The sequence below is a fragment of the Capra hircus genome, chromosome 6, assembly GCF_001704415.2.
Source record: "Capra hircus breed San Clemente chromosome 6, ASM170441v1, whole genome shotgun sequence".
Taxonomy (NCBI): Eukaryota; Metazoa; Chordata; class Mammalia; order Artiodactyla; family Bovidae; genus Capra; species Capra hircus.
In genome coordinates, this window is record NC_030813.1 from 105,341,110 (window position 1) to 105,368,576 (window position 27,467).

Here is a 27,467-nt window from a genome sequence, read left to right on the forward strand (position 1 = left end):
CCTCACATCTATCGAGTCGGTGATTTCATCCAACCGTCTCATCCTCTGTTGTCCCCTTCTCCTCCCACCTTCAATCTTTCCCAGCATCTGGGTCTTTTCAAATGAGTCAGTTCTTCATATCAGGTGACCAAAGTATTGGAGTTTCAGCTTCAGCATCAGTACTTCCAGAGTGACAGGCATTTTTTCTTTTTATTTTGTTCATTATCATTTTCCCCAGCACCTACAGGAGTGCCTGGCACATGGCTGCCATTAGTAACTATTCACTGAAAAAATGGATGCATTTAATCCTTACAACTTCCCAGTGATGTGGGTGCTATTGCTATCTTTAATTTTCAGATGACTCCCAGAGAGGTTAAGCAACTGGCCCCACGTCAGTTGGTCAAAGGAAGAATAAGTACCTGAACCGTGGAGGTTCTTGTTCTAGGAGCTTCACTTTAGATTACTGTTAAGGGATGAATTGTGACATCTCTGGAATTTATGTATTGAAGTCCTAACCTCCAGTATCTCAGAATGTGACTGCATTTGGAAATGTAAATTTTCAGATTAAATGAGGTTATATGCACAAGTCTTAACCCAATCTGATTGGTGTTATTACGAGAAGAGGAGACTAGGACATTGACACATAGACAGGGACAACCATGTGGGAGCAGGGTGAGAAGTGGGCTTTCCACAGCCAAGGAGAGAGGCTGCAGAAGAAACCAACCCTGCTGACACCTTGATCTTGGGCTTCCTGCCTCTAGAATTGTGAGACAACACACTTCTGTTGTTTAAGCCACTTGGTCTGTAGGACTTTGTATAGCAGCCCAAGTGAACTAATACACTCACTATACTTTGGCCACCTGATGTGAAGAGTCAACTCCTTGGAAAAGACTCTGATGCTGGGAAAGACCAAAGCCAAAAGAGAAGGGGCAGCAGAGGATGAGATGGCTGGATGGCATCACTGGCTCAATGGACATGAATTTGAGCAAACTCCGGGAGGTAGTGAAGGACAAGGGAGCCTGGCAAGCTGCAATCCATGAGACCAAAGAGTCGGACATGATTTAGCGACTGAACAACAACAAATACTGGTTGAATTACGAGGCAGGGTCTTATCTCAACCTGCTTACCTGTTAGCCCCTCCTGCCAACACTCCCAGCTCCCCCGTGACACCACCAGCCTCCTGACTTCCTGCCATTTCCAAATATATCCTTCTTTCCCATGCCTTTTAGCCTTAGGAAATGCTGCTACTACCTGGAATGTGCATAACCACCACCCCCTGCCTTTGCAATGATGCTGACTCCTAATTATCTGATATGACAAAAGAGACACTGCAGGTATGATAATGTTAGGATCTTGAGATGGGGAGACTCTTCTGGGTTATCCTACCCCATTCGGGTGCATGCAGAGTTGCTCACTCAGTTGTGTCTGACTTTGCCACACCATGGACTGTAGCCCACCAGGCTCCTCTGGTGGAGGAGGCAAGAATTTTCCAGGCAAGAATACTGGAGCGGTTGCCATTTCCTACTCCAGGGGATCTTCCTGACTCAGGGATGGAACCTGCATCCCTTTCATCTCCTGTACTGGCAGATGGATTCTTTACCACTGAGCCACCTGGGAAACCCTCAGTCCAGGTGGGCCCAATATAATCACAAGGTCCTTGTAAAAGGGAGGCAGGGGGTCAGAGAGGAGAGAGGCGCTACCCAGTTGGCTTTGAAGATTGAGGAAGGAGCCACAAGTCAAGGCATGTGGGCAACCTCTAAGTAGGGAAAGGCCAGAAAACAAACTCTCCCAGACCAGAAGGAACTAGCCCTGCAGACACCTTGACTCTGTCCCATTGATGACAGTTTCAGGCTTCTGGACCCCAGAGCCCCGGAGAATAAATGTATATTTGTTCTGAGGTTAGTGGGGGTTTGTAACAGTCACAGGACTCTGACACAGCCCCTGCCCCACCCTGCCTTGCCCCCAAGAATTACTTCTAGTAATCCCTCAAGAAGCAGACTCTGCTTCTGCTCCTTTTTATACCTTCCAGACCCTGTTTAGCAAAGGTGACTTCTTGCCTTGTAGTCATGTTGTGTTAGTTAACATTTACATTGCATGGGTAACAGGAGGTTAAAACAGAGCTTCATTTGGACTCAGAACCAAGACACAACAGAGGCGGCAATTCCAAAGTCAGCTGCAGGTTTCTGCTGCACGGAAAAGGCCAACAAGGGTTGGTCCTTGGCTCTCGAATCCCTTCACCCACTGTGAGGTTAGAAGTGGGTGAGACAGGAGAGAAGGAGAGAGCATTTGCGTGGAGATTGAAGGGTGCAACTGCTGAACTGTGAGCCCTTCTGCCATCACAGGAGCAGGTGGGGCCCTCCATGTACCCCATCTCCTAATCCCTGGAGCCTGTGAATACTGCTTTCTATGGCAGTTAAAGTTCTTAAAATCCAGGCTAAGGAAGTGCTTATCCTGGATTATCAGTATGGGTTCTAAATGCAATCACATACATCTTTCCTGCCATGTCAGTAAATAGAGGATGTTATAGTCATCAGCGATTGTAGCCACCACCAAGAGTGAAGAGGTGAGCCCTGACGGAACTCAGGATCCTATGTGAAAACATAGGATACTGGTCCCAGATAGCTGAAAGTGAAAAAGTCGCTCAGTCGTGTCTGACTCTTTGCCACCCCATGGATTATACAGTTCGTGGAATTCGCCAGGCCAGAATACTGGAGTGGATAGCCTTTCCCTTCTCCAGGGGATCTTCCCAACCCAGGGACCGGACCCAGATCTCCCGCATTGCAAGCGGATTCTTTACCAGCTGAGCCACAAGGGAAGCCCAGATAGCCGAGATGCATATAAAAGGAATGATTTTAGTGAGCCCAGACTCTTGCATCTGCCCATAAATAGAAAAGGGCTGAGTTCTTTAACTTGAGATATCTGATTTTCTTTAATTAACAATAGTATTTTGAAGTCAGACTATCTGCCTTTTGTTGCAAAACTTCGATTAACTTGTCTCCTCCCCCGCCCCCGCCGCCCCTCTCAGAGCACTTCTCTCGGGTCGCTTGGGATGCTGCCTCATGGACTCGATGTCCTAAGATTTCCTGCCTAATAAAACATAACTCTCAGCCTTCAGGTTGTGAATTTATTTTTAACCACATTTATATGGGAGAAGTGGGAGGGGCTTGGGAGTCCATAGAAAAGGAGGCATTCAAAGAGGCGGCAGAGATTGGAGGGATGTGGCTACAAGTCGAGGAATGCTGGCAGCCATTAGGAGCCAGGAGGGAGGTGTGGGCAGATTCTCCCCTGAGCCTCTGAAGGAGCGCAGTTCTCCTGACACCTTGATTCTGGACGTCCGGTCTCCAGATTGTGGCAGACGAGGCTTCTGTTGTTAAAGCCATTTGTTTGCAGCACTTTGGTATAGCAGCCATGGGACACCAATCACCTAAACAGAGACTCCCACTCTCACCATCTCAGAGGCTGCAAGGAACAGCTAAGTGACAAACACCTGGTCCCAGGATCGCTCCATCCCAGCCAGGAGGGAGACTGCTGCTGGGGGAACCACAGGGAAGTCTAGAAGCCCGGGCGGTGTCACCGACTTTGGGGCTGTAGAACCAGTGTTTTCAAAACTTTCCATCTTTCTGTTGCAGATCCAGGCTTCCGCCCTGAAACCCTGGAGGGCTCAAATTCACTCTCAGAACAGTGTTTGCTTAGGATTGCTTCTGAGGGACCATCTTTTCTGGGGACAACTTGGCAGACAGTCATAGAGCACACTGCCGAATTAACACGGCAGGAAATAAACTCACTAATTAACTCTGCCTTAGGCTGCAGAAAAGAGATAAGGAAGGAAACAAAGTGTCTGGAAAAACAGGAGGGAGAGTGGCAGGAAAGGTGTCGGAGTCAGATAGATGTAGGTTCAAATCCTGGGCTATCTCTGCACTATGCGATGTGGGCAAGGCAGGTTCCTGGAGCCCAGGTGACCCTGTCACGAACAGTGTTTCCTTGGCAGGATGCTCTGAGGATGAGGGTGACTGTGGTACCTAGCTCTGAACAGGTGCTTTGCCTAAGGAAGATAATATTAATTTTACAAGTTCCTCTTGGTCTTCCTGAATAAGCAGAAAGCTCACCGTGAACTCGGAGAGCAGCTTGCCCCACCATCTGTTTGGCATTAGTGATGATGCGGATGAGGATAGCTGGATGATGGAAGTCTGTCATTTCCAAAGCCCACTGGCCCCATGTCGACTGCTGCCTGGGAGACAGAAAATATTTTCCTGCCAACATCATGGCTAGCTTCCTAGGGCTGCTCTAACACATCACCAAAACGCGGTGACTAAAAACAACATATTTATTCTCTCGCAGTTCTGAAGGCGAGAAGTCTGAAATGGAGGTGTTGGTAGAGTTAGTTTTCTCTGGAGGTTGTGAGGGAGAAACCATCCCATGCGTTTCTCTTTTTTGTTTTTAAAATTGCTTGTATTATTTATTTATTTTTGGTTGTGCTGGGTCTTCACTGCAGCACGCGGGCTTTCTCTGAGTTGCACAAGCTTCTCACTGCTGTGGCTTCTCTGGTTGTGAAGCACAGGTTCTAGGTGCAAAGCCTTCAGTAGTTGTGGACAGGAACTCAGTCCTTGTGGGCTCCCGGGCCCTAGAGTGCAGGCTCAGGAGTTGTGGAGCGTGGGCTTAGGTGCTCCACAGCTTGCAGAATCTTCCCAGACCAGGGATGGAACCCGTGTTCCCTGTGTTGGTGGGTGATTCCTATCCACTGTGCAACCAGGAAGTGTCCACACCTTTCTCCTGACTTGCAGTGTTGCTGACATGCCTTGAGGTTCCTTGGCTTACAGGATCATCACTCTGATCTCTGCCTCCATCTTCACATTACCACTGTGTCTCTCTGTCCTCTCCTTGTCTTATAAGACACCAGTTGTTGGATTTAAGGCCCACCCTGGCTCTAGTCAATCCTAAGGGAAATCAGTCCTGAATATTCATTGGAAGGACTGATACTGAAGCTGAAGCTCCAATACTTTGGCCTCCTGATGTGAAGAGCTGACTCACTGGAAAAGACCCTGATGCTGGGAGTGATTGAAGGCAAGAGAAGAAGGGGACGATAGAGAATGAGATGGCTGGATGGCATCACTGACTCAATGGACATGCGTCTGAGCAAGCTCTGGGAGTTGGTGATGGACAGGGAGGCCTGGCGTGCTGCAGTCCATGGGGTCGCAAAGAGTCAGACACAACTGAGCGACTGAACTGGCTCTAGGATGATGTCATCTTGAGATCCTTAGCTAATTACATAGGCAACGATCTTCTTTCCAAACAGGGACATTTTCTGAGGTTCTGAGTGGATGTGAAACTTGGAGGGGGTATCAATGCTCATTGCATTATGGTAGAAAAGAGTACAAACATCACCACGCTCTGACATCAGTAGCGTCTACAAGTATGACTTAGAAGAGCCACAAACTTCTGGAGGCTCATCTTCCTCATAGTCAAAATGGGAATAAGACAATCTGCCTGTAGGGCTCATTGAGGGCTGGGTAAGATGGCTTGAGTGAAATACTCAGCACAGAATCTGAAATGTGGGCTATATACTCGATTGTTCACACTGTCAGCATTCTCAAACGACTTTTGTGTTGTCCTGAGAGCTGTGGAGGAGAAGTGGGTAGCCAGTGGTCAGTTTGGCCAGCTTACAGGTATGGGTCTCTGGGTAGCCCCAGAGTTGGTTACTAAGCTGGAAAGCTTCTACAAACAAGACAGTGCTTTTGGGCTGAACTGTCTATTTGGGAATCTTCCAGAAAATGTGCTAAAATGCCAATCCTGTTTCCTACCCAGCAGCCTGGATGGTGGATAAGGTGAAAAACAGTGGGTTCTGCTGAAACACAGCCACCCAGCTAGAGAGCCCCTATTCTGGCTCCTCTATCTATGGAATTTTCTAGGCAAGAATACTGGAGTGGGGTTGCCATTCCCTTCTCCAGGGGATCTTCCTGACCTAGGGATTGAACCCAGGTCTCCCGAATTATAGTCAGAATTCTTTACCATCTGAGCCACAAGGGAAGCCTGAATTCGGCACAGCCTCTCATTTCACTGCTCAGAGAAGGCAATGGCAACCCACTCTAGTACTCTTGCCTGGAAAATCCCATGGATGGAGGAGCCTGGTAGGCTGCAGTCCATGAGGTCACTAACAGTCAGACACGACTGAACGACTTCACTTTCATGCATTGGAGAAGGAAATGGCAACCCACTCCAGTGTTCTTGCCTGGAGAATCCCAGGGACAGAGAAGCCTGATAGGAGGCCGTCTATGGGGTCGCAGAGAGTCGGACACGACTGAAGCGACTTAGCAGCAGCAGCAGCTCATTTCACTGAGGTCAATTCGCCAGAAGATAAAGATGTAAAATTCATTCATGAGTAAGAGAAGCGTCATCTACTGATGTGTGTATATCTCTCGCTCTCTGCACCTTTGCTATCCAAACTCTGTCTTTCCAAACTCAGGAATCAAAGAAAGTAACATAAATGTGTTGATATATCTCTTGCTATCCAAACCCTGTTACTTAATGTGTGTATCAGTCTTTGGAATAAAATGGATTTGGAGAGCGAGGAAGACATACATTCTTACTGTGGATACAGATATATTTTATGCTGCTCAGCTATGCTTTTCTTTTTTGCCCCAAGGAACTAAATTTTAAAAAAGGGGGGAAATTTTTCCAAATTCACTTATGCAGGCAAAATGAAGAGCAACACTGAAATCAATGAAAGGTGTTAAAATTGTCGTGTTCTATACAAAAGTCTCTACATTCTTGAGAGATAATTAAAAGAAATAAGATAAGTTCTGCAAAGAGTTTTTGTCTATGACATGGCTTTCAGCGATTTGACCATTCAGTGAGTCAACTTTTGATGAATTAACTTTCTGTAAATTGCTTTGCTTTAAGCACAGCCAATAAGTGGGGGAGTGGGCATTCACGTCATACGCTGAGACCTTCAAAATAATTAGGGCCTTTGACATTATCCTGTAGCCTGTCTTCACCACTGCAGTGTGCCTTTTCAAATTATGTCAGTGGAGTTTGTCATACGTTTCCAGCAGGGATGCTAACTTCTGACTGTCACTTAAAGTAAGCTCCCTAGAGGGGAGGGACTGTGTGTGTGTGCGTGTGTGTGCGCACGTGTGTGTATGTGTGCGTGTGTGTGCGTGCGTGTGTGTGCGTGTGTGTGTCTGGCTCACCATTGTATTGCCAGTACTTGAAGGATGGCTTTTCCAGTTTGCACTCAATAATTATTTGTGACATGGTTAAATGAACGAATGACACCTGTTTCTCCCTAAAATGAGAATCCTGAATTGTCATCCCTTGCCTGGTCTGCGGTTATAGCTTCTGGAGAGATTGCAGAGTGGCCGTGGTACTTTCAGCCCCTCCAAATGGAGGTAAAGTCTTTTCTCCACACTTAGTTCTGGGCTGGCTTTGACTCCTTTTGGCCAAGAGAAAGGGACAGAAGTGATGTCGAGCCTGGACCTTGGCAGGCTTTGCACATTTCTTTCCTACGACTTGGCTAACATCATGTAAATGAGCTGGGCTAGCCTGCTGGGTGGTGACAGACATTGAGTCACTCCTCTTGATTATAGATCAGTGGTTGAGGCCACCTTGGACTGGCTGGAATCCATCCAATCTGCAAGCCCAGTGCAGACGTGCCTGAAGATCAGCAGAGCCTGGGCCAGGTGTAGCTAAACTACTGTGTCAGTGCAGAGACTTGGGAACAATCATAGGTTTGTTGTTGTTGAGTTGCTCAGTTGTGTCCAACTCTTTGAGGCCCCATGGACTGCCTCACACCAGGCTTCCCTGTCCTTCACCATCTCCCGGAGCTTGCTCAAACTCATGTCCATTGAGTTGGTGATGTCAGCAACTATAGGCGGTTATTGCTTAATCTGCTAAGTTTTGGGGTTATTTGTTACACAGTGATAGCTCCCTAATACAAATTCCTTAATGACCCCTAATTTATGCCTATTAAGCCTCTCCCAGGCTTCCCAGATGGTTCAAGTGGTAAAGAATCTGCCTGCAATGCAGGAGATGGAGGAGACTTGGGCTTGATCCCTGGGTCAAGAAGATCCCCTGGAAGAAGAGATAGTACCCCATCCCACTCCAGTATTCTTGCCTGGAGAATCCCAGGGGCAGAGGAGCCTGGAGGGCTACAGTCCATGGGGTCGCAAAGAATAGGACATGACTCTTAGTGACTGAGCATGCATGCATTCAAGCCTCTCCCATCTTCCGCATTTCCCCTCCAGTTAGTCTCCACACTACAGACTTTTTAAACAGCAGTCTGATAATGTCACACTGTAGCCTGAAACTCCTCAGTGGCTGCCTACTTCCGGGAGGACGAAGTCTATTAATAGCTCTTCCAGCCTGTGAGGGCCACGATGACCTGGCTCTGTTTCCTTTGTGTCTGGACCTTCCCCGCTGCCCCCACGTCCCCGCTCTCTCCTCCTGCAACACTCTGTGTCCTTGGAATCCACCAACACACTCTGCTCTCTGACTTCTGGCCTCTGCCCAGGTGTTCCTTCCTTTTCTTTCCAGCTGGGCCACCACTGACCCAAATGGCACTTTTGCAAACAAGAAAATGTGCCCCTTACTCAAGGAAAAACACTTCCTAAATTAGGTAGGTTTCTGTATGACCTGAACCATCACACACCGTGGCCCAGCTTGGCTTCACCAAGGAAACTCTCCAGACACCTGGCAGGCGGCATCCCTGGCTGGTGGCCATGCGTGCCAAACATCTGCTCCCCCAGGCCAGGCACACCTGGGCTCCCCCAACCTCCCACCCTCATGGCGGCACCCAGGCCAGATCTGAAGTCAGGCAAGGGATGGCCATCAGGCTGCTGAGAGTGGATAAGAAAGGAACCTTGGGGAACATCTGGAGAGGGGGTCACACACACGGGTGTACGTGTATGTGTGAACCAGTGTGCGAGGAGTGCTTTCCTGAGTGTATGCACGGCTGGATTTGCCTGTGGGCTGATGTTCTCCTATGTTAGTGTCTGTCTAACACGGGGATGATGTGTCTTTAGACGTGGCACCATGGGCAGTTCATGCTCTAAGAACCCACGATTGGTGGCTCAGCTCGTTTCAACTCAACACTCAGAAATCAGTTTAACTTTACCCCCTCCAGGTAACCTGACTTCCCACTAGTCCAGGTAAGTGTCTTCTCCACGCTTCTACAGCACCAGGGTCCTGATTTCTCCTGGTAGCCTACTGTGTGTGGATGTTAAGAGGTTGGGCTCTAGATTCACACCAACCTGAACTGGAATCCTGGCTCCCCTGCTCATTCGCGGTGTGACTTTGGGTAAAGCACTTACCCTCTCTGAGCCTCAACTGTCAATCCAGCCCCCTTCTCCAGTGAGAGCCAACTACTTCCTCTTCTTTTTCTTTACTTGGAAACTGCCTCTAACCTGGGCTCCAAGCTCCTGATTGGGACATTTCTCATTCCTCTTCATGCTCTTGGGGATGAAGTTACAGCTTGGACTGACTTAAAAAAAAATCTATGCGTTTACCTCCATCATGCATTCTCAACTGGGATGACCCAGAGAGATGTTATGGGGAGGGAGGTGGGAGGGGGGTTCATGTTTGGGAACGCATGTACACCCATGGTGGATTCATGTCAATGTATGGCAAAACCAATACAGTATTGTAAAGTAAAATAAAGTAAAAATAAAAATTAAAAAAAAAAGAAAATTAGTTCTTCGGGGTAGAGATGGTGGCAAAAACCTTAAATATAGCAACGGTCCACAGAGCTCCACAGAGCTGTCAAGCTCAATCTTCACGGCGCAATCTTGTTTCTTAATATCTAATTTCTCTTATTTGGGAGAAATGAATATTAACTACAATTCATCTCCCTGATGCCTGTTCAGGCTTGGCGGGGGTGGAGGGGTGGCACTTCCCTCTGTCTGTATTTATCACATGTCTCCATCTTTTCTATTGAACCCATTCACCTGCCTCTCCTCTGAAAATAGGCCATTTGTGCAATTTCCTTTAAAATCCCAGCTGACAATACCTTCGTGCTGGACTTTGACCTAATTGCAAACTTCTATGATAGTTGAGAGTTTTCAGGGTGGTTTTAGAAAGAGGTTATCTCATAAGTCCTCGCCCCAGATCCCAGGTGGTAATGGGCATGGGCATTTGGTATCCTCTTCTGCATGGAGACAGCTAAGAATTAGAATCCACACTACTGTAGTTCAACCTCACCTTCTGCATCAGTCCCTTTTAGAGATACAAATATGTCCTGAGCAATGACTGCTACTTTGTTTTTTAAGCCTGGACTTGTGAGACATTCCCATTTATTGTCATTAAACCATTAAAAAAAATTAGGACTGTATACCTATTTGGTGTCAGGCTAAGACCTCTTGGTTTATAGCTCTAATTGTTTTAATGTATATAGACTGATGTCTTCCACCCAATCATTCTCCTTGGTCAAGAAAGTTAGAGATTGATTTACTTATTACTCTGTTTTGCACAGTTTCTTAACTTCTGAGGGGAAATGAATCATCTGACTTGAACTCCATCTAAATTCTGGGCTACTTACTGCAACTGAGTGGAGCCCAAGGCCATTTATTCATTTACAATGAATAAATGTACTCTCATTTATTCATTCACTCAACAAGCAGAAATGTCTGGGTACCTATACCTGCCAGGCACTCTGCTAGACTCATGCTTGGGGAAGATCTCTTTCAATCAGGGCCTGGCCTCCTGCCCTGACTCTGGACCAGGCAGCTGAGGCCTTGCTGCCTGCTCACTGAGCTCCCTTCTGAGGCAACATCCCTGAGGGACAGAACCTCGCCCCTGCACCAGGCCTGGCACAGCGCCTGCCCCATAGCATGGGGTTCAGAGGCAGACAGAGCCAGGGCTGACTCTGGACTTCCACCCACCCTTGCCAGCTGTGAGATGATGGATCCAACCTTGCAGACTGGAGAGAATTCAATGGGATCATGTCCAAGCAACATTTGCCCAAATGCTGGCCACTTGACATCCCCTGGTTCCCTCTCCTTTCTTCCCGCTCCTACCCTCGGGTAAATCCACTGAACAAGATCATCCATTCCCAGGTCTGTCTCCCGTGGGCTCCTCCAGGGCAGGAGCAGGATGTTTTCCATCTCTTCCCTGCTAGACAGAGCAGGTGCCAGGCTGGCTGGCGCTCAGTTCATGTCAAGCATGTGTGTGGTTTGGACTCTATTTCCCTTGACTCTTCTCCCTTCTCCCCCCCGCCCCAGGCTCTCCTCTTGGGTCTGCTGGGCTTAGCGTCTCCCCTTTCTGGGTCTCACGGGCTCCGTCAGGGTGGACCCTCAAAGTTCAGTTCCCAGATCCTAGCTGGCACTTCCAGAAGTGCCTGCGGGTCTCCCTCAAGGGGCAACCTTGGCCAGTGGCTGAACAGGTGGACTTCTGGCCTCTCTCCCACCCTCAGTGGACCTCTGTGGCCAGTGCTCAAAGGCTCCATGGTGCCAAGGCCACAGAGGGGGAAAGGTCCGAGGTGGACGTCTAACTGTGGGGAATGAAAGCTGTTGCCTGCCATAGTAGTAAGCAACTAGTTGGGTCACTAGTAAACAACTGTCAAGTCACTGCAGCTACCGCCAATGGTGAGCCCTGAGGGGACTCAGGATGGAGGCAAATGGCCTGCCCAGTCCCTGCAGTCACCCCAACAGTGCACCCCAGGGGACTCGGGACTGGAAAGAACAGGAGGCATGCATGCATGCTAAGTCAATTCAGTTGTGTCTGACCCTTTGTGACCCCATGGACTGTAGCCCGCCAGGCTCCTCTGTCCATGGGATTCCCCAGGCAAGAATACTAGAGTAGGTTGCCATGCCCTCCTCCAGGGGATCTTCCCAACCCAGGGGTTGAATCCTCGTCTCTTATATCTCTTGCATTGGCAGGAGGGTTCTTTGCCACTAGCACCACCTGGGAAGCCTGAAAAAAACAGGATACTGGCCTCCACTAGCTAAGGTGCAGATCAAAGGAATGATTTCAGTGAGCCCAGACTCTTGCATCTTCCCAAGACACAGAAAAGCGCTAAACTCCTTAACATCCTTGAGATCTGTTTTCTTCAATGAACAGTAATCTTTTGATGTTGCAACTACCTGGTCTTTGCGGAAAAAACTGTATATCCCAGCTCCTCCCTTGTCTCTTTGGAGCAGTCTTGCAGAGCTGTCTCAGAGGCTGCCTCCTGGGCTTAGTTTTGTCCTCAGATTTGTCTGCTGAATTAAATGTAATTCCCACCTTTCAGGTTGTGCATCTTTTCAGTCTACAGACAGATCGATGTCTGGATGGGATATTTGAGAACCCTCCCGTGGGCCCCAGGACCCAGGACTGCAGGAGTATGAGCCACAAAGCCATGTCAGGTGGGGTGCTTGGTGGGGAGAGAGGGTCCGGAGGGTCACTGCCCCGGTCTCACTCCAGCTCTGCTGCTCTTGCTGTGTGACCTTGGGCGAGTCATCTGTACACTGTGCAGCTGCTCTTCCGTGGTGGCAGTGACGCTATCTCATTCACTCTTTACCTCCAGTCCTGGCCTGGAGGGATAAGAAATATACACTTGGCTCTTCCCCCTGGTTTCTGGCAGAGAGCACAGTTCCTGTCACAAAACATGGAGTTCCTCAAACCCTTGGAATTTCCTGAGTGACAGGAGTGTCCTGAACTTCCCCAGTGGCTCAACGGGTAAAGAATCCACCTGCAATGCAAGAGACTCAGAAGACACAGTTTCGATCCCTGGGTAGGGGAAGATTCCCCGGAGGAAGGTGAGGCAACCCGCTCCAGTATTCTTACCTGGAGAATTCCACGGACAGAGGAGCCTGGTGGGCTACGGTCCATAGCGTTGCAAAGAGTCAGACACGGCCGGAGTGGCTTAGCATACCATAACATGAAGGAGTGTGTTTTTCCTAATAAGCCTCTCTCCACCCCACCTAACATGACTCATGTGGGCCCAGGGCCTGGAGATTGAGTTCGGTCATCTACGGCCAATGATTGACTCGGTCATGCCCACATAATGAAACACTACAGAAACTTCTAAAGGATGGGGTAGGTGCAGGTTGGTGGACTCACAGAGGGTCTGGGAAGGGTGTACACCCCAATAGCAAATGGACGCTCCATACCCACTCCCCCATACCTTTTGCTGTGCACCTCTTTAGAGTGAGCTGTTTCAAGTAGAGCATGTTCCTGAGCTCTGGGAGTCATTCTTGCAAACACTGAGCCTGAGGGGATTGCTCTTGGGAGCCCCTGGGTCATAGTCGGCCAGGCAGAACTGCAGTTACCTGGTGACCCCAACTGCAGCTGGTGTCTGAGATGGGGGAAGGCTTGTGGGGCTGAACCCTTAATTTGGGGAGTCCATGCTCACTCTGAGTTAGAGAATGTCAGAACTGGATTGAATTGCTGGACATGCAGCTGATGTTAAAGAACTGGAAGATGGGTGTGGGAAACAGGACATTTGGTATTGGAAAACGCAGTAGGGGCTCCATGAGTGAGTGCTGAATGAATGCATGAGAAATACAATCGCGTATTGAGTGCTAACCAGTTGTCAGGCCCTGTGTTTGGTGCCTGGAACACAGAAGTGATGGAAACAAGGTCTCTGCTATTTCCAGATATTAGAGGAAATTGAGTAGCCTTGGCCATTGTAATAGGGCGTGGAGAGGGTGAGAGTAGCAGCAAGTCTAGGGGGTGGGGCTGAGGGACACAGAGGAGGAGCTCTCTAGTTTTAAGGAAAGTTCAAGGGTCAGTGTGATCGGACAACTATTTTTAAAAGATTTTTTTTTTTTTGATCTGGATCTTTTTTTAAAGTGTTTATTGAATCTGTTACAATATTGTTTCTGGTTTCTGTTTTGGCTTTTTGGTGAGAGGCAAGTGGGATCCTCCCCAATCAGGGATGGAACCCACAAACCCCCTGCATTGGAAAGCAAAGTCTTAACCACTGGACTACCAGGCAGGTCCCTGGGCTGACTTATTAAAGATGAGAAGCCATTCCTCAGATGGATTGTGCCAAACTGGCACTTGCCATCTACCTCTGCAAGGATTAAATCATAAGCTGCAGCAGCTGCTGAACTTCAACACCCCCTGACCTTCAACACCCCCTGAAAGTTTAGGCTGGAGATTAGAAATGACGCACTCTGTGCTCTGGAAAAAACTGGCAGGACAGGTCTTCAGACTGTTGGATGGTTTCAGAAACTCATCTTATGAGCCCAATTCTTACGTCTCCTCATATCTAGAAAAGCACTTCATCCTTTCATGGTGACATTAGCTCCTCATGATGAGCAGAAAACTTTTGCAAAGATCACATGAACTCCCCCTTCACCAAAATCACACATATGTTGACCTTCCCCCCACCTCTTTGGAGCAGTTTCTCAGAGCTATCTGAGATGCTGTCTCCTGGGCTACAGTCCTCATTTTGTCTCAAATAACAACTCACAACTCTTGACACTGTGCTTTTTTTTTTTTTTTTTCACTTGACAATGGGAATGAATAAGGGTGGGTCCTAGATGGGAGAACAGGTGTGTAAAGTCAAAGACGCAGGAGTAGCATGGGGCAGCTTCCAGCAGCTCCAAGCGGCTGGAAAGCAGGGAGAGTGTGAGGCGGGCAGAGATCCCCACGGTCCCTGCAAGGATTGGTACATGCAGGCAGTCTTTTCAGATTACATCACTGTGATGGATAGAGGTGTCCCCTTTTCAAATCGGGCATGTGCTCCCTGGGGGCTCAGATGGTAAAGAATCTGCCTGCAATGCAGGAGACCTGGGTTCCCTGAGTTGGGAGGATCCCCTGGAGAAGGGAATGGCAACCCCATTCCAGTATTCTTTTTTTATTCTTTTTTATTTTTAAATAGAAATTTATTTTAATTGGAGGTTAATTACTTTGCCTGGAGAATTCCACGGACAGACGAGCCCAGTGGGCTGCAGTCCTTGGGGTCGCAAAGAGCTGGACACGAGTGAGCAACTAACATCATTAAAACATCATCACATGCTCCCTGGGCACTTGGCATACTCCCTCATCAGGACAGCACAAGCCTTCTGGAAAGTTCAGATCAGATCCTGATGCACCCATTTATACGAACAGTGATCAACTTCATCTTGCTACGTGGACCAGGGTGCATCAGTCCTCTCCACTGGCTGGTAAACTGCCCTTAGAGGGCTGAACTCAGAGCCGGCAGAATCTGTTCATCGTAAGACTTATCAAACTGCAGTTGACATGCTTTGAGGATCATCTCCTTTCCCTCAAAGATAAAGCTTTTATTCTGTGCCTCATTTATTAGGCCTCTCTGCCACTGCCTTGGGGTTATGCACACAAATAAAACATGTAGCAGGAAACTGCCTTTCTTGTTTTCTTTCTTTCCCTTCACCTAATTTCACCTCCCTATCAAGTTTCCTTGCATTGATCCACTCACCACAGAAGCTGCCTCAGGCAAACGTACAGCTTCTCTCCTGGGAAGATAATTTTTTTTTCATTTAATCATGGAGGGGCAGGCTGCCTGGGAGGCCCTTGGCCATTTATCTCCCATCGGCTGTGAGCCACGCGTTCCCAGGGCAGCTCCTCTGGGGACCTGTTCCTTCCTGTCCACTTAGGAAGATGCAACGTGATCTCACAATCCCAGTGGCAGTGCCCCTTGGACAGGTAATTTCCCCGGGGGCTTAAGCTATGTGCTGTCAATGTGAGTCCAAGTGAAGTTTCTAAGCCCTGGTCAATCTCGTGGCTACAGTAGCTGGAGTGGGTGACACCCAGCTGCTGGGTGAACATGGGGTGTCTAGGGGAGCAGAGAGTAGGGACCAACAGCTGATCCAAGATTGGGGGGTACACCTGGACCTCTCCTTAGGGAGCCTCCCAGACATTGATGGAGAGCAGAGTCTAAAATCCCTGAAACTCAGCACACAGTCATGATCACGAGAAAGCAGCATTTGCAAACGTTGGCAGGGGAGCCAAGGTCATCGCAAGAAGGGCGAGAGCTTGGGGGAAAGCACAGAAGGCAGAGCTTTGTGGATTGGGTCAGGAAGGCCTTTCAGGCAGGTTTGCAGATGGGTTCAATTTAGCATCTTTGTTTAAGTGGACGGAGAAGAAGGCCAATCTGTCCACGGAGAGATCATGTCAGCACTCACTGTTCCTCCTGGGAGAACAGCTGTTATCGGAACAAAACAAAACAGCGCTCAAATCCCACTCGGGGATGTGGGGCTTCCCTTCAGTGGCCTGACTCAGCCCAGGGCCTATGTCCATGGGATCCCTGCCAGGTGGCACTGCCCAGGCCCACCGCCCTAGTCTGGCCCTCGCTTCCTGTAGCCTGGGTTTCCCACTTGGCCCCTGGCTCATGCCATTTGGCTGCATATATTTTCCCATCCATCTGCCTTCCAGATCCACTCTTCTCACAGCAAACCTGCCCCGTGAAGTTCATGCTTAAATATCCGCCCCCCCAACAGACGTCTCTGGAGCTCAGAGTAAATCTTAATGCAATGCCCCTGGACCTGCCTCCGGCCCCTCACTGACTTCCAACTGGTCCTGGGCTGTGCCTCTACCCCCAACCCATCTTGGACAGAGGTTCTCACCGGGTTCAACCCTGGAGGTCCAATGGAGCCTGCGTCAGGTAAGGTCCAAATCAGCGTTCACTGTAGTTCTCTAAGCCCCTCAGGGAATTGTAATGCTTTCAGCCAGAGTTGGGAAAGATGGCTCTAGCCCAGGGATTTCCAAGTTTGGCTGCAAGCTGGAATCACATGGGAGTGTTAGAAAATGTGGCCTGGGTCCCACCCCCAGATTAGGGCTTGGTTGGCTGTGGATGCAGCCTGACCATCAGGACTTTTGAAAGCTTCCTAGGTGATTCAGCAGTGTTCGAGGATCACTGCTCGGGCCTGGCTGGGTTATTTGTGGTTCCTTTGCTATTCACCTCCTTTTATATCCTGGCATTTCTGTTGTATTGAAATTCACCTTTCCCTCCCTCATAGGCTAGCTCACTCTCCCTTCTTCCAAAGGTCAGAACTGAGGGATTCTAGAAGGGTGGCAGACTTTTTCTGAAAAACGGCCAGATGGGAAATGTATGAGGCTTTTTAGGCACTGCAGATGGTCTCTGTCACACATTCTTCCCGTTTTCCCTTTAAAATGTAAACACTATTCCTTGCTCATGGGTCATACAAAATAGGCCATGGGCAAGATTTGGCCCACAAGCCATAAGTTCCCTGACTTTGGACCACAGCATTGGTTTGTTAGGTAGAGAGTTCCCCATCAGTAGAAGCAATCAAGTCATAGTCAGAGGACTTCTTGGCAGGGAAAGCATAGCTTAAGCTTCCAATGAGTAACTGGACTGAAAACTTTTCTGTTCTTTCACGAACTTAGGATGCCTTAGTTCTAATTCATCCCAGCTCCTGGGCACAGTTTCTCATCTGCCAAAGGATCTCTGAGGTCCCCTGGGAGCTCTGAAAGCATCCCCATCTTCTGTTCCGCCTCATTGTGAAGGTCTGTATGTGTCACACAGCCTTGGTGTCAACAATAGGTGCTATGATTTAGATATGTGAGTTTGAGGCAAAGAAGAAAGACTGCTCCTGACCTGTGTGTACAGATAACGTTTGAAGCAAGAACAGCTGGAAACCATGAAAATCAAAAGTGCTCTGAATTCACCTTCAGCCACGGACATTTGACAACTAGATACAAATGGCAAATTATACCTTTCTGTACTGACACCAACAGGACTGATTCATGATAACGCAGAGTAGACCTATAACATGAGGATAAAGATAGAAGCTTCCTCTCTTATCCCAGATTCTCTGTGTCAGTCCTGCAGGTCAGTTTCCCAATGGGCCTAATTCCACCCACCTTTTAGCAAGCAGTCAATGAGTAATGACCATATGCATTGCTGTTGTTTAGCCACTAAGTGGTAACCACGTGCATAGGTCAGAGTTAAGATTACAGATCCTAGAACACAGTGGTGTCAGCTCTAATCCAGTACTCGCCTCTTAGCTATGAGGCTTGGGGAAAAGATTAAGATTTTTGCTTTTCCTCTATAAAAAGGATATAAAATTAGTTTGGGAAGGGAAGGTTTCACAGCTTACCTATAATTCACCTTGTACAGCTGGGATAGGGAGAGGGAAAAGAGAGAAAAAATAATAACCTGGTCCATTCTGTTTATAAACTTGCTAATCCAGTCTCATAATGGTACTTGTAGCAGAAAGATAAGAGAGTCCTTATGTACAAATACCTTTAGGATGCTTTACCTGGTTTATTTAGAATGGGATGTATAGCTATGGGGAGAGCTCACTGGAAAATGTCAGTGTCCGCCATGTAATTATCAAAGTGAAAATGAAGATGCTTCACGAATAAAATAGTTTCTGGATGTGTGTTGTCCTGCATGTGTTATTCAGAGCCCTGGGAGTTTAATCTGGACCAGAGAGCACTCTAATCTTCAAGGATGAATCTAGGGAGCCGTGCTGATGGCTTTAAACTTCACCTACATCTTATGATGACTAGTATCCTGAGAATTATTAGTCAAGTTTGAGTCTGAGTGAAATCCCTGATTGTTACTATCTTGACAACCTGACTCTGTGTTATCTAATACTCATACAGGATGTTTATGGGCATTCAAACACTCAGAACAGGGCCTGGCGCATAGTAAGTGCTCAATAAATGTTATTATTATCAGAGAACTGGTGTGAGGACTAGGTCAGGGGACAGAGATCAGAGATTGGAATGTGCCGGAAAAGCTCAGAACAGTGCATGGATGTGAATTGCTATCCTCCGCAACAGGGTAGAAAGAGTGCAGGTTTTAAAGATCTGGGTTCCAATCTTGACTCCAAAATTTTCCGTGTAACCTCTCTGGGCTTATTTTCTCATCTGTAAACAGGAGCAGTTAATCTTAATTTCAAGCCTATCATGCAGATTGGGGGTGATGTGTGAGAGACATTCCGTGTAATCATGAGAGCTTAATGCCTGACCGCTTCTGTGTGTGAGGCCAGGGTGGGGCAAGGGGCAGGATGGGGCCAGGGAAGCCCTGAGCCACGGCCTCTGCATTTAACCAAGTCACTTTAGGGTTGACTTGTCCCCTTCTTGGAAGAGCTCTAGCCGTGACAGTGCCTGTTCTGGCTCCCTTCTGAGCTCTGAGGATAAGATAATGAACCACAAACAGGTTCTTTCAGAGCTTATTTTCTAGATCAAGGGAGACATACTAAAACAGACATCAGCGGCCCACAGCCTTCAGCCCACACCCTGCCTGCCACCTGCTCTCGTGAATAAGGTGTCTTCGGGACACAGCCATGTCATCTTTCATTTACACACTGTCTGTGGCTGCATCTGCACTACCACTGCAGAGCTGCAGAGTGGCCATGAGGCTGTGGGGCCTGGAAAACAATTAGTGTCTTGCCCTTTACAGAAAAAGATTGGCAATCCCTGTGTTAAATCCTCATCTGAGAATACCGTGAGCAGATGGGGCAGGGAGAGAGGCTGAGAAGCAAGTAAACCAGCATGATGTGATCGAGGGTATGTGTGTGTAAGTGAGTGACTGTGGCTTGTGTGTGCACACGTGTACATTTGTGTATCCGTATCCGTGTATGTGTATGTGTGTGTGCATGTGGATACTTGTAGGTTTGTGTTTGTGTATGTGTATACTTTGTGTATGCTTGTGTATACACGCGTCTGTGTATATTTTGTGTGTGCATGTATGTACATGTGTGCATGTATGTGTGTGCTTGTGTGTGTTTGTGTATATTGTGCATATGCGCACGTGTGTGCATACTTTGTGTGTACATGTGTGTGTGCATGAGTGTATGTGTGTACTTGTATGTGTATGTATGTGTGTCCATGTGTATACTTGTATGTAGGTATATAAGTTTGTGTTTGTGTATGCTTGTTGTGTACACATATGTGTATACTTTGTGTATGCATGTGCAGATGCGTGTGTGTGTACTTATGTGTTTGTGTACATGTGTGTTGATTTTAGATTAAGTGGTCAGGACAGGACTCACTGGGCAGGTGACAGCCTGGGTGAGATGGTCACACTAGTCTATGAGCCCCATGAGAGCAAAGACGGACCCTGGGTTTCCTCCCCACGGTCCCCTGGCCTTGCATGGAGCCACCAGCTGCCCACCTCCAGGGGCCCTGACGTGCAGCTGGCTGGGTGGGTGGAGGCCCCGTGAGATGGAGCATATTCTCCTTGAGTCTCCTTTAACTGCTTCTTGGGCTCCTTGTTCGTCCTCTTGTCATTAGCTGCCCCCATCCCCTGGAAGATACCTCCTGCTCCTCCAGCCATCTCATCACTGCCGCACAGTGTGTGTGCATGTGCACACGCATATGTATGTCTGATACTCCCCCCACCAGTTATTCCACGGCCCATCCCACCATCTCACTGCAACCTTCTGTTGTCCCTGGTGGGGATAAACGTGACAGGACATGGAACATCATGGCCCATGAAAATCAGCACAAAGGGAGAAAGAGAAGTTCAGGTCCATTTGTTCTGATGGAAATGTTTTCATCAACAGAGAAACCCAAAGAAGAACCACAGCAGGGACTCCGGGAGAGAGCTCTGAGATTGTCAGAACTGCCTGGAGACACCTTCCCAGCCCCAGCGTGGTCTCTGACAGGGCCCCTGCGGGACACAGGCCCCCAAGCCAAGCATGGCAGGGGCCCTAGTCTCACCTGCCTGAACATCTGAGGCCCTGGAAAAGCAGAGGACATGCCCACTAGGGAAACAGCAGAGCTGAGGCTGAAGCTGGGTCCTGGGTAAACTGGGGCTCAGAACACTCCAGACTGGATACTCATGCAGGGACAGTGACAGGTGGGGGTTAGGACCTAGGGGTTGGGCGATTCCATCACTGCCCGCTCTAGGCAAGCAGCTTCCGTCCTCTGCCTTCTCTAGAGCTGTCACGGGCATTAAATGAGTTAACGGGCATCAAATGCTTGGCCAAGTACAGCACACAATCAGTGGTGAATAAATCCTAGACATTGCCATTATTATATCATTATACCTTCCATTTGAAACTGTAGCCTCTCTGTGGGCACAGACTGTAACTTGAGCATCTTTCATTCATCCCAGCTCCCAGCTCTCCCAGTTGTTAAAGGTCGCTATGTTGTAGTATGTCACCATCTACGCATCTTTGAGTGAGCTTGTTACCGACCATCAGTTGGATGGAAACCAAGACAATCACTGCATTTAAATAGGCGGGGACTCTCTAATCCCCCTCCACTCCCAGTGGCCCTTGCCCTTCCTCAGACCACAAGCTTCACATCCGTACAATGAGAACATCCTGCCCTGGTGGCATCGTGAATCCCTAGGCCGGCAGGTGAGGAAGAGAGCCTTACCTGGCCCGCTGCAGAAGGCGGCGATGATGGCCAGAATGCACACGATACTCAGGTAAGGGATCCAGGGTGCGTGGTCCTGTGAGAGAGCAGTTGGGCAGAGGAGGAAGCAGTCATGGGTGGTGGACCTGGGTACCACCCCTGCCCCCAGCTCCTTGATCCACCTGAGAGACCTTGGGCAGGTCACTTTACATCTTTGAGCCTCAGTTTCAGTATCCATAACATGGGGATGATGATAACCCCTAAGACATTCCATCCGTCTATCATACAGATGTCACAGTGAAATGGCATGACGCCTGTGAGCATTTAGCAAAGTCCCAGCATTTGGCTTCCCAGGTGGTGCAGTGGTAAAGAATCAGCCTGCCAGAATAGAAGATCCCTGGATCGGGAAGATCTCCTGGAGGAGGGCATGACAACCCACTCCAGTATTCTTGCCTGGGAAATCCCATGGATAGAGGAGCCTGGTGGGCTACAGTCCATGGAGTCTCGAAGAGTCAGACATGACTGAGCAACTGCTCATGCACAGCATATAAGTGGTAGAGAAATGAATAACACCATTTGAGGGCTTAACTGGAAGCAGGCAATATGAGAAAATTTTACAGGCAATTTCACTTTAAAAAAATTTTCTCTAAGCCAGTCTCTATTATCATATAAAACACTCTATCTCTCCCTCTGCAGTCCTGACAAGGTGTGAGATGAGTTAACTCATGTCATTAAATATGCTTGGAGGGACTGTCACTGGTCTGGCGGGTGGGGGTGGTGGCTTCACGCCGGGTGGGAGAGAAGTTTAGGAAATCGCTTCTGCTCTAGCAGACTGGACGGTGATGATGGCAACCTGCTGTCACCACTGCTGGGACCTGATGAGCAGAGGTGAGCATGTGTGGAGGTGCTGGGGCACCTGGGCCCAGTCTAAGAGAGACTCGGGGAGGAGAGGAGTCTGTGCTCACCTTTGAAGGCTGAGCCGAAGTCAGGCAAGAGGAAAAGGAAAGGAAAAGATTTCCAGGAGAGGGTTCCCCATGGGCAAGGGCACAGAGGCACAGAAGAGCCCAGTGTGGACCTCCAGGGTGGAGGGGAGTGGGGAGAGGGGAGAACAGCCCTTCCATGCCAATATAAGCCCACCAGTCTGGTGCCTTGAATCATCCATCCATCCATTCATCCATCTGTCCATCCATCCATCCATCCATCCATCCATCCATCCATCCGTCCATCCATCCATCCATCCATCTGTCCATCCATCCAGTCATCTGTCCATCCGTCCATCCATCTGTCCACCCATCCATCCACCCATCTGTCCATCCATCCATTCATCCATCCATCCATCTGTCCATCCATCCATCTGTCCATCCATCCATCTGTCCGTCCATCCATCTGTCCATCCATCATCCATCTGTCCACCCATCCATCCACCCATCTGTCCATCCATCCATTCATCCATCCATCCATCTGTCCATCCATCCATCTGTCCGTCCATCCATCTGTCCATCCATCATCCATCTGTCCGTCCACCCATCCATCTGTCCATCCATCCATCCATCCATCCATCCATCCATCCATCCATCCATCCATCTATCCTTCCATCCATCTGACAGATTATTCCAGGGTCCTCCTGGGTGCCTTGCTGGGAGGTGGAAGTGTAGAAATGATATGGGCATGGTCCTCACCCCTACAACTCACTGTCCATTGGTAGAGAGAGATGGCTGAACAGTGCAAGCCAAGGCTGTGTGTAAAGCAGTGTTTTAGGTCTGCCCCTGGGATCCTGGGGAAGACAGAGGAGGGTGCTTCACTCAGAGGGTAAGGGAAGGCTTCCTGGAGGAGGGGGTATCCAGGAGGAAGCCAGAGTCTCAGAAAGCACGAAGCCAGTTGAGCAAGGAGGGCCTTGGGAAGAGGAAAGAGCCAGGCTCTTTTGCGGGCAGCTGCTGGGGAGCAGGGCTGGGGCGACAGAGGAAATGAGGGCAGCTGAGCAGGGAAGAGCTCTGAGACCTTGTAGGGTGAGGCCCAGAGGGGTTCTCATGCTCCAGGTGGCCCTTCCAGACATCTGACTCACTCTGCAGAAAGATTATGACCCAGAACATCCAGCTTGGTTGGTCCGAGGAGCCTATGAGACTCTCTGTCCAGGACAGCCCTGTCTGGTGGTGGGGAAGGAAGGTCTCTGCCAGCACATGACCCCAAGGAAGCATGCCCAGCAGCAACTCCTTTTTGAAGGACAAGCTATTGTCTCTGAGACATGTGCTAAGTCGCTTCAGTAGTATCCGACTGTGCAACCCCATGGACTGTAGCCCACCAGGCTCCTCTGTCCATGGGGATTCTCCAGGCAAGAACACTGGAGTGGGTTGCCATGCCCTCCTCCAGGGGATCTTCCTGACCCAGGGATTGAACTCAACGTTTCTTGCGTCTCCTGCATTAGCAGGTGGGTTCTTTACCGCTAATGCCACCTGGGAAGCCCAGCAGCATGCTGACGTTGCCTTTTTCTAGACAAGTGGGGACCTTAAGACCTTTGGCAGGTGACCATCACATGTGGTTTCCATTCAGGGATTCATTTTTGAAAAGTGCAAATTCTTACTGACCACTGTGACCTCGCCCCACACTTCCCATAGGGCTGAGATGAGCTTGAGGCATGGCGTAAATGCTCAGTGAACACAGGCTTCCCTGAGCAGTGCAAGGGGCAGGAGGAAACCCCAAGATCCTGGGATCCGACCTCAGGTCTGCCCTTGCCCAGCCGTGGAAGCTTGGCAGCTTCTTCATTGAGATGTATGCCTCAGTTTCCTCATCACCATTAAAGGAAAAGATACCACTTTCATAAGAATTAGCTATGGCTCCATCCACTCCCCTCGCAAACAGCCATTCACTGAGCACTTACTATGCTCTGGGCACTGTTTGCAGCACTTCAAATGCATGTCTTATTTAATCCTCACACTGCAAATGAGAGAATTCACCTGTCCCTTCCCCGGGGAGGTCAGGATGGGTTGGGCATAGGGTAACCATCCCATTTTAGACACGGGGCCCTGAGGAGCAAAGAGGTTAAGTGACTTGCCAAAAGTTTCATGGAAGGTAAGTGGGACATTCAGGATTCCCATTAGGCGGTTGGCTCCAGTGCCCCTGCTGGTACCCATGGGCATCAATGTGGTAACTGCACAGGAGTCTCATAGGGCTGTGCCAGCCACCCTGAGTGGGAGCGTGAGAGCTGGAGGGGGCATCTTCGGAGACATCTAGTGCAATCCCCTCTATTCCACAGATGGGTAAACTGAGGCTCGAGGGGGACAGATCTTGCCCAAGATCACACAGCTCATTAGTGACTTCCCGACAGGACCAAAAGTCAGGTCTCTTCTTTCCCCCTCCCCGGCCCCAACCCCCGTCCAAGGACCCATTGCTAACATCTTTCCCCAAGGGTGCTCCACAGCTTCAAAGCTGAGATGCCCTTGGGAACTCCACACTACAAGGGTTGCCTATAGACTGGACGGACTTCCCAAGCCAATGGTCCCAGAGCACGAGGCCGAAAGCCACGCCCATCCTGAACTCCCTGGGGAAGGGACAGGCGCATCCTCTCACCTGCAGGGTCAGTGTAATGGTGAGGATCCCAAAGAAGAGGGCCATCAGCCCAAAGCCACCGATGAGGAGGGGTCTCCGTCCCACACGCTCGATGACCAAGCCCTGGGTGAAGGTCAGAGAGAGATGGTCAGTGAGTGAAGGGGACCCGTGCTGCTGGGGAACCACACTGGGGGCACGGCTAAAGGATGGCTCTGATCTGATGGCCAAAGGATGGCCACAGCCAGAGAAGGAGGGAGAAGAAAGCCACAAATCGTGAGCACCGGCTGTGTGTCCATACCTTCACCTTCCTCCCGATCTTCCTTATCGGGGAGGGTGGGTTTATCCTCAGAAGGGACATAGTTGCCCAGCCCTTCCCCCACCTAGGGAGCCAGTGGGCAGGTGGAGGGCAATTGCTCTCTGTTCCTCTACCCCGTCTGTTGTGGGTAGACTCCCAGGGCACGGTGCTGGAGTGGGAGTGGGCAGAGAAGTTCCCGCCTCCTGGCTCTAATTGGCCCCTGAGTCAGTTGATGCTACTGTGTCTTTGTTGCTCCTCTTTCCTGATGGTCGTGGGTGAGTGTGGGTGATTGAAACTGATGACCATTTGTCAAGCACCTGTTATGTGCCAGGCGCAGTCTTTCTATGTGTCCATTCATTCAACTGGCACTAAAGCTTCATGAAGTGGTTTGTTACCCTCCTACCCTATTGGCGGGAATGGAAACTGGTGTAGGCACTATGGGAAACAGTATGGAAGTTCTTCAAAAGGCTAAAAATAGAGCTACCATGTGACCCTGCAATCCCACTCCTGGGCACAAAGCTTTCTGGTTGGTTCTTGTTGTTCATCGCCAAGTTGTGTCTGAATCTTTGCAACCCCATGGACTGGAGCCTGCCAGGCTTCCCTGTCCTTCACCATCTCCTGGAGTTTGCTCAAGTTGATGATCACTGAGCTGGTGATGCTAGCCAACCATTCATCCTCTACCACCCTCTTCTCCTTTTGTCTTCAATCTTTCCCAGGACCAGAGTCTTTTCTGGTGACCTGGCTCTTTGCATCAAGTGGTCGAAATATTGGAGCTTCAGCTTCAGCATCAGTCCTTCCCATGACTATTCAGGGTTGATTTCCTTTTGGACTGACTGGTTTGATCTCCTTTTTTTTTTTTCTGGAGAAAATTGTAATTTGAAAAGATAGATGCACCCCAATGTTCATAGTAGCACTATTTACAATAGCCAAGACAAGGAAGCAAGTGTTATGTCCATCAACAGATGAATGGATAAATATATATATATATACATACACATACATATGGGCTTCCCTTGTGGCTCAGCGGTAAAGAATCTACCTTTAATGCTGGAGACCCGGGTTCGATCCCTGGGTTGGGAAGATCCCCTGGAGAAGGAAATGGCAAGCCACTCCAGTATTCTTGCCTGGAAAATCCCATGGATGGAAGAACCTGGAGGGCTATAGTCCATGGGGTCACAAGAGTCAGAAACGACTGAGCAACTTCAAAAATATATATATGTACACATACACAATGGAATATTATTCAGCCATAAAAAGAATGAAATAATGCCATTTATAATGCCATTTGCAGCAACTTGGACAGAGGTAAAGATTATCATATTAAGTGAAGTAAGTCAGAAAGAGAAAGACAAAGATCATATAATATCACTCATCTGTGGAATCTAAAATATGACATAAATGAACTTAATGAAATAGAGATAGACAGATGTAGAAAACAAACTGATGGTTATCAAAGGAGAAAAGAGGTGGGAGAGAGATAAGCTGGGAGTGTGGGATTCACAGATACACTACACATAAAATAGATAAACAAAAAGGTCTCACTATAGAGTATAAGGAAATAGGTTCAGTGCCCTGTGATGCACCATAATGGGAAAAGAAAAACATGAAAAGAATGTGTGTGTATAACTGAATCACTCTGCTATACACCAGAAACTAACACAACTAACAGTGTCAATCAACTATACACCAGTTAAATTTTTTTAATTTAAAAATTAAAATAGGTTCTATTATTTGTCAGATTTTATAGGTAAAGGAACCAACACAGAGGCTTTGGAAAACTGGTTAAGGTCATGAGGCTGGCAGGAGGCAGAGCGGGCACCGTCTATAATCTTTCCTGGTCCGTAAGACATTAATATTTTCCCCAGCAGAATAAACAAAGCTCTACTTGGCAAGAGCACATGGATGCATCTGGATGCTCAGCACCTTCCTCCCTGTACGCTGATTCTCCTCCTCTCTTGAAGGCTAGGAGTTTCATTTTTGTTTTCCCAAAACCTAGAAGACCACCCGGTAGGGTGGAGCCAACATTTGCTGACGGAGTGAAGGTTTATCTTTGTAAGGCAGGTGTGATGGTTCTCCTTTCTCAGAGGTGAGGGAGATAAAGGTGGAAGGTTTACCCCATGAGAAGCCAGGCCCAGTGAGAGCCATGGAGGAAGCAAAGATTAGCAGTTGCTGGGAAAGTTCTAGAGAGAGAGAAGGGCATGCGTCTAAGTCCTCCCTCCTCTCCAAGCTCTCATGAACTAAGTCCATCAAAGGGGAGGACCTGAGAGGGGCTGCCAGGACCAGAGCAACATGGAGGGAAGCTGGGTCCCGGAGGTGGGGATGGAGATCGGAGACACCTGGGATCAGAGGTCCAGCGAGATTATGGAATTTGTCAAAAGTCACGCAGAGCTCCTCAGAGATAAGAAAGTGGGGTAAATGCTCTCTCACGCCCAGGGAC

General features: G+C 48.8%; 1 protein-coding gene across 1 annotated transcript in view; it reads right to left on the reverse strand.

Moving 5' to 3' along the window:
• The window catches only part of SLC2A9 (solute carrier family 2 member 9), a 245,638-nt gene that overhangs the window by 40,587 nt on the left and 177,584 nt on the right, over positions 1-27,467 (reverse strand). Inside the window, exons 11-12 of the mRNA XM_018049726.1 lie at positions 24,757-24,858; positions 21,214-21,289 (exon numbers count right to left, since the gene is read on the reverse strand). Of these exons, the coding sequence (XP_017905215.1) occupies positions 21,214-21,289; positions 24,757-24,858 (178 nt within the window). The remainder of the gene's footprint in view (positions 1-21,213; positions 21,290-24,756; positions 24,859-27,467) is intronic.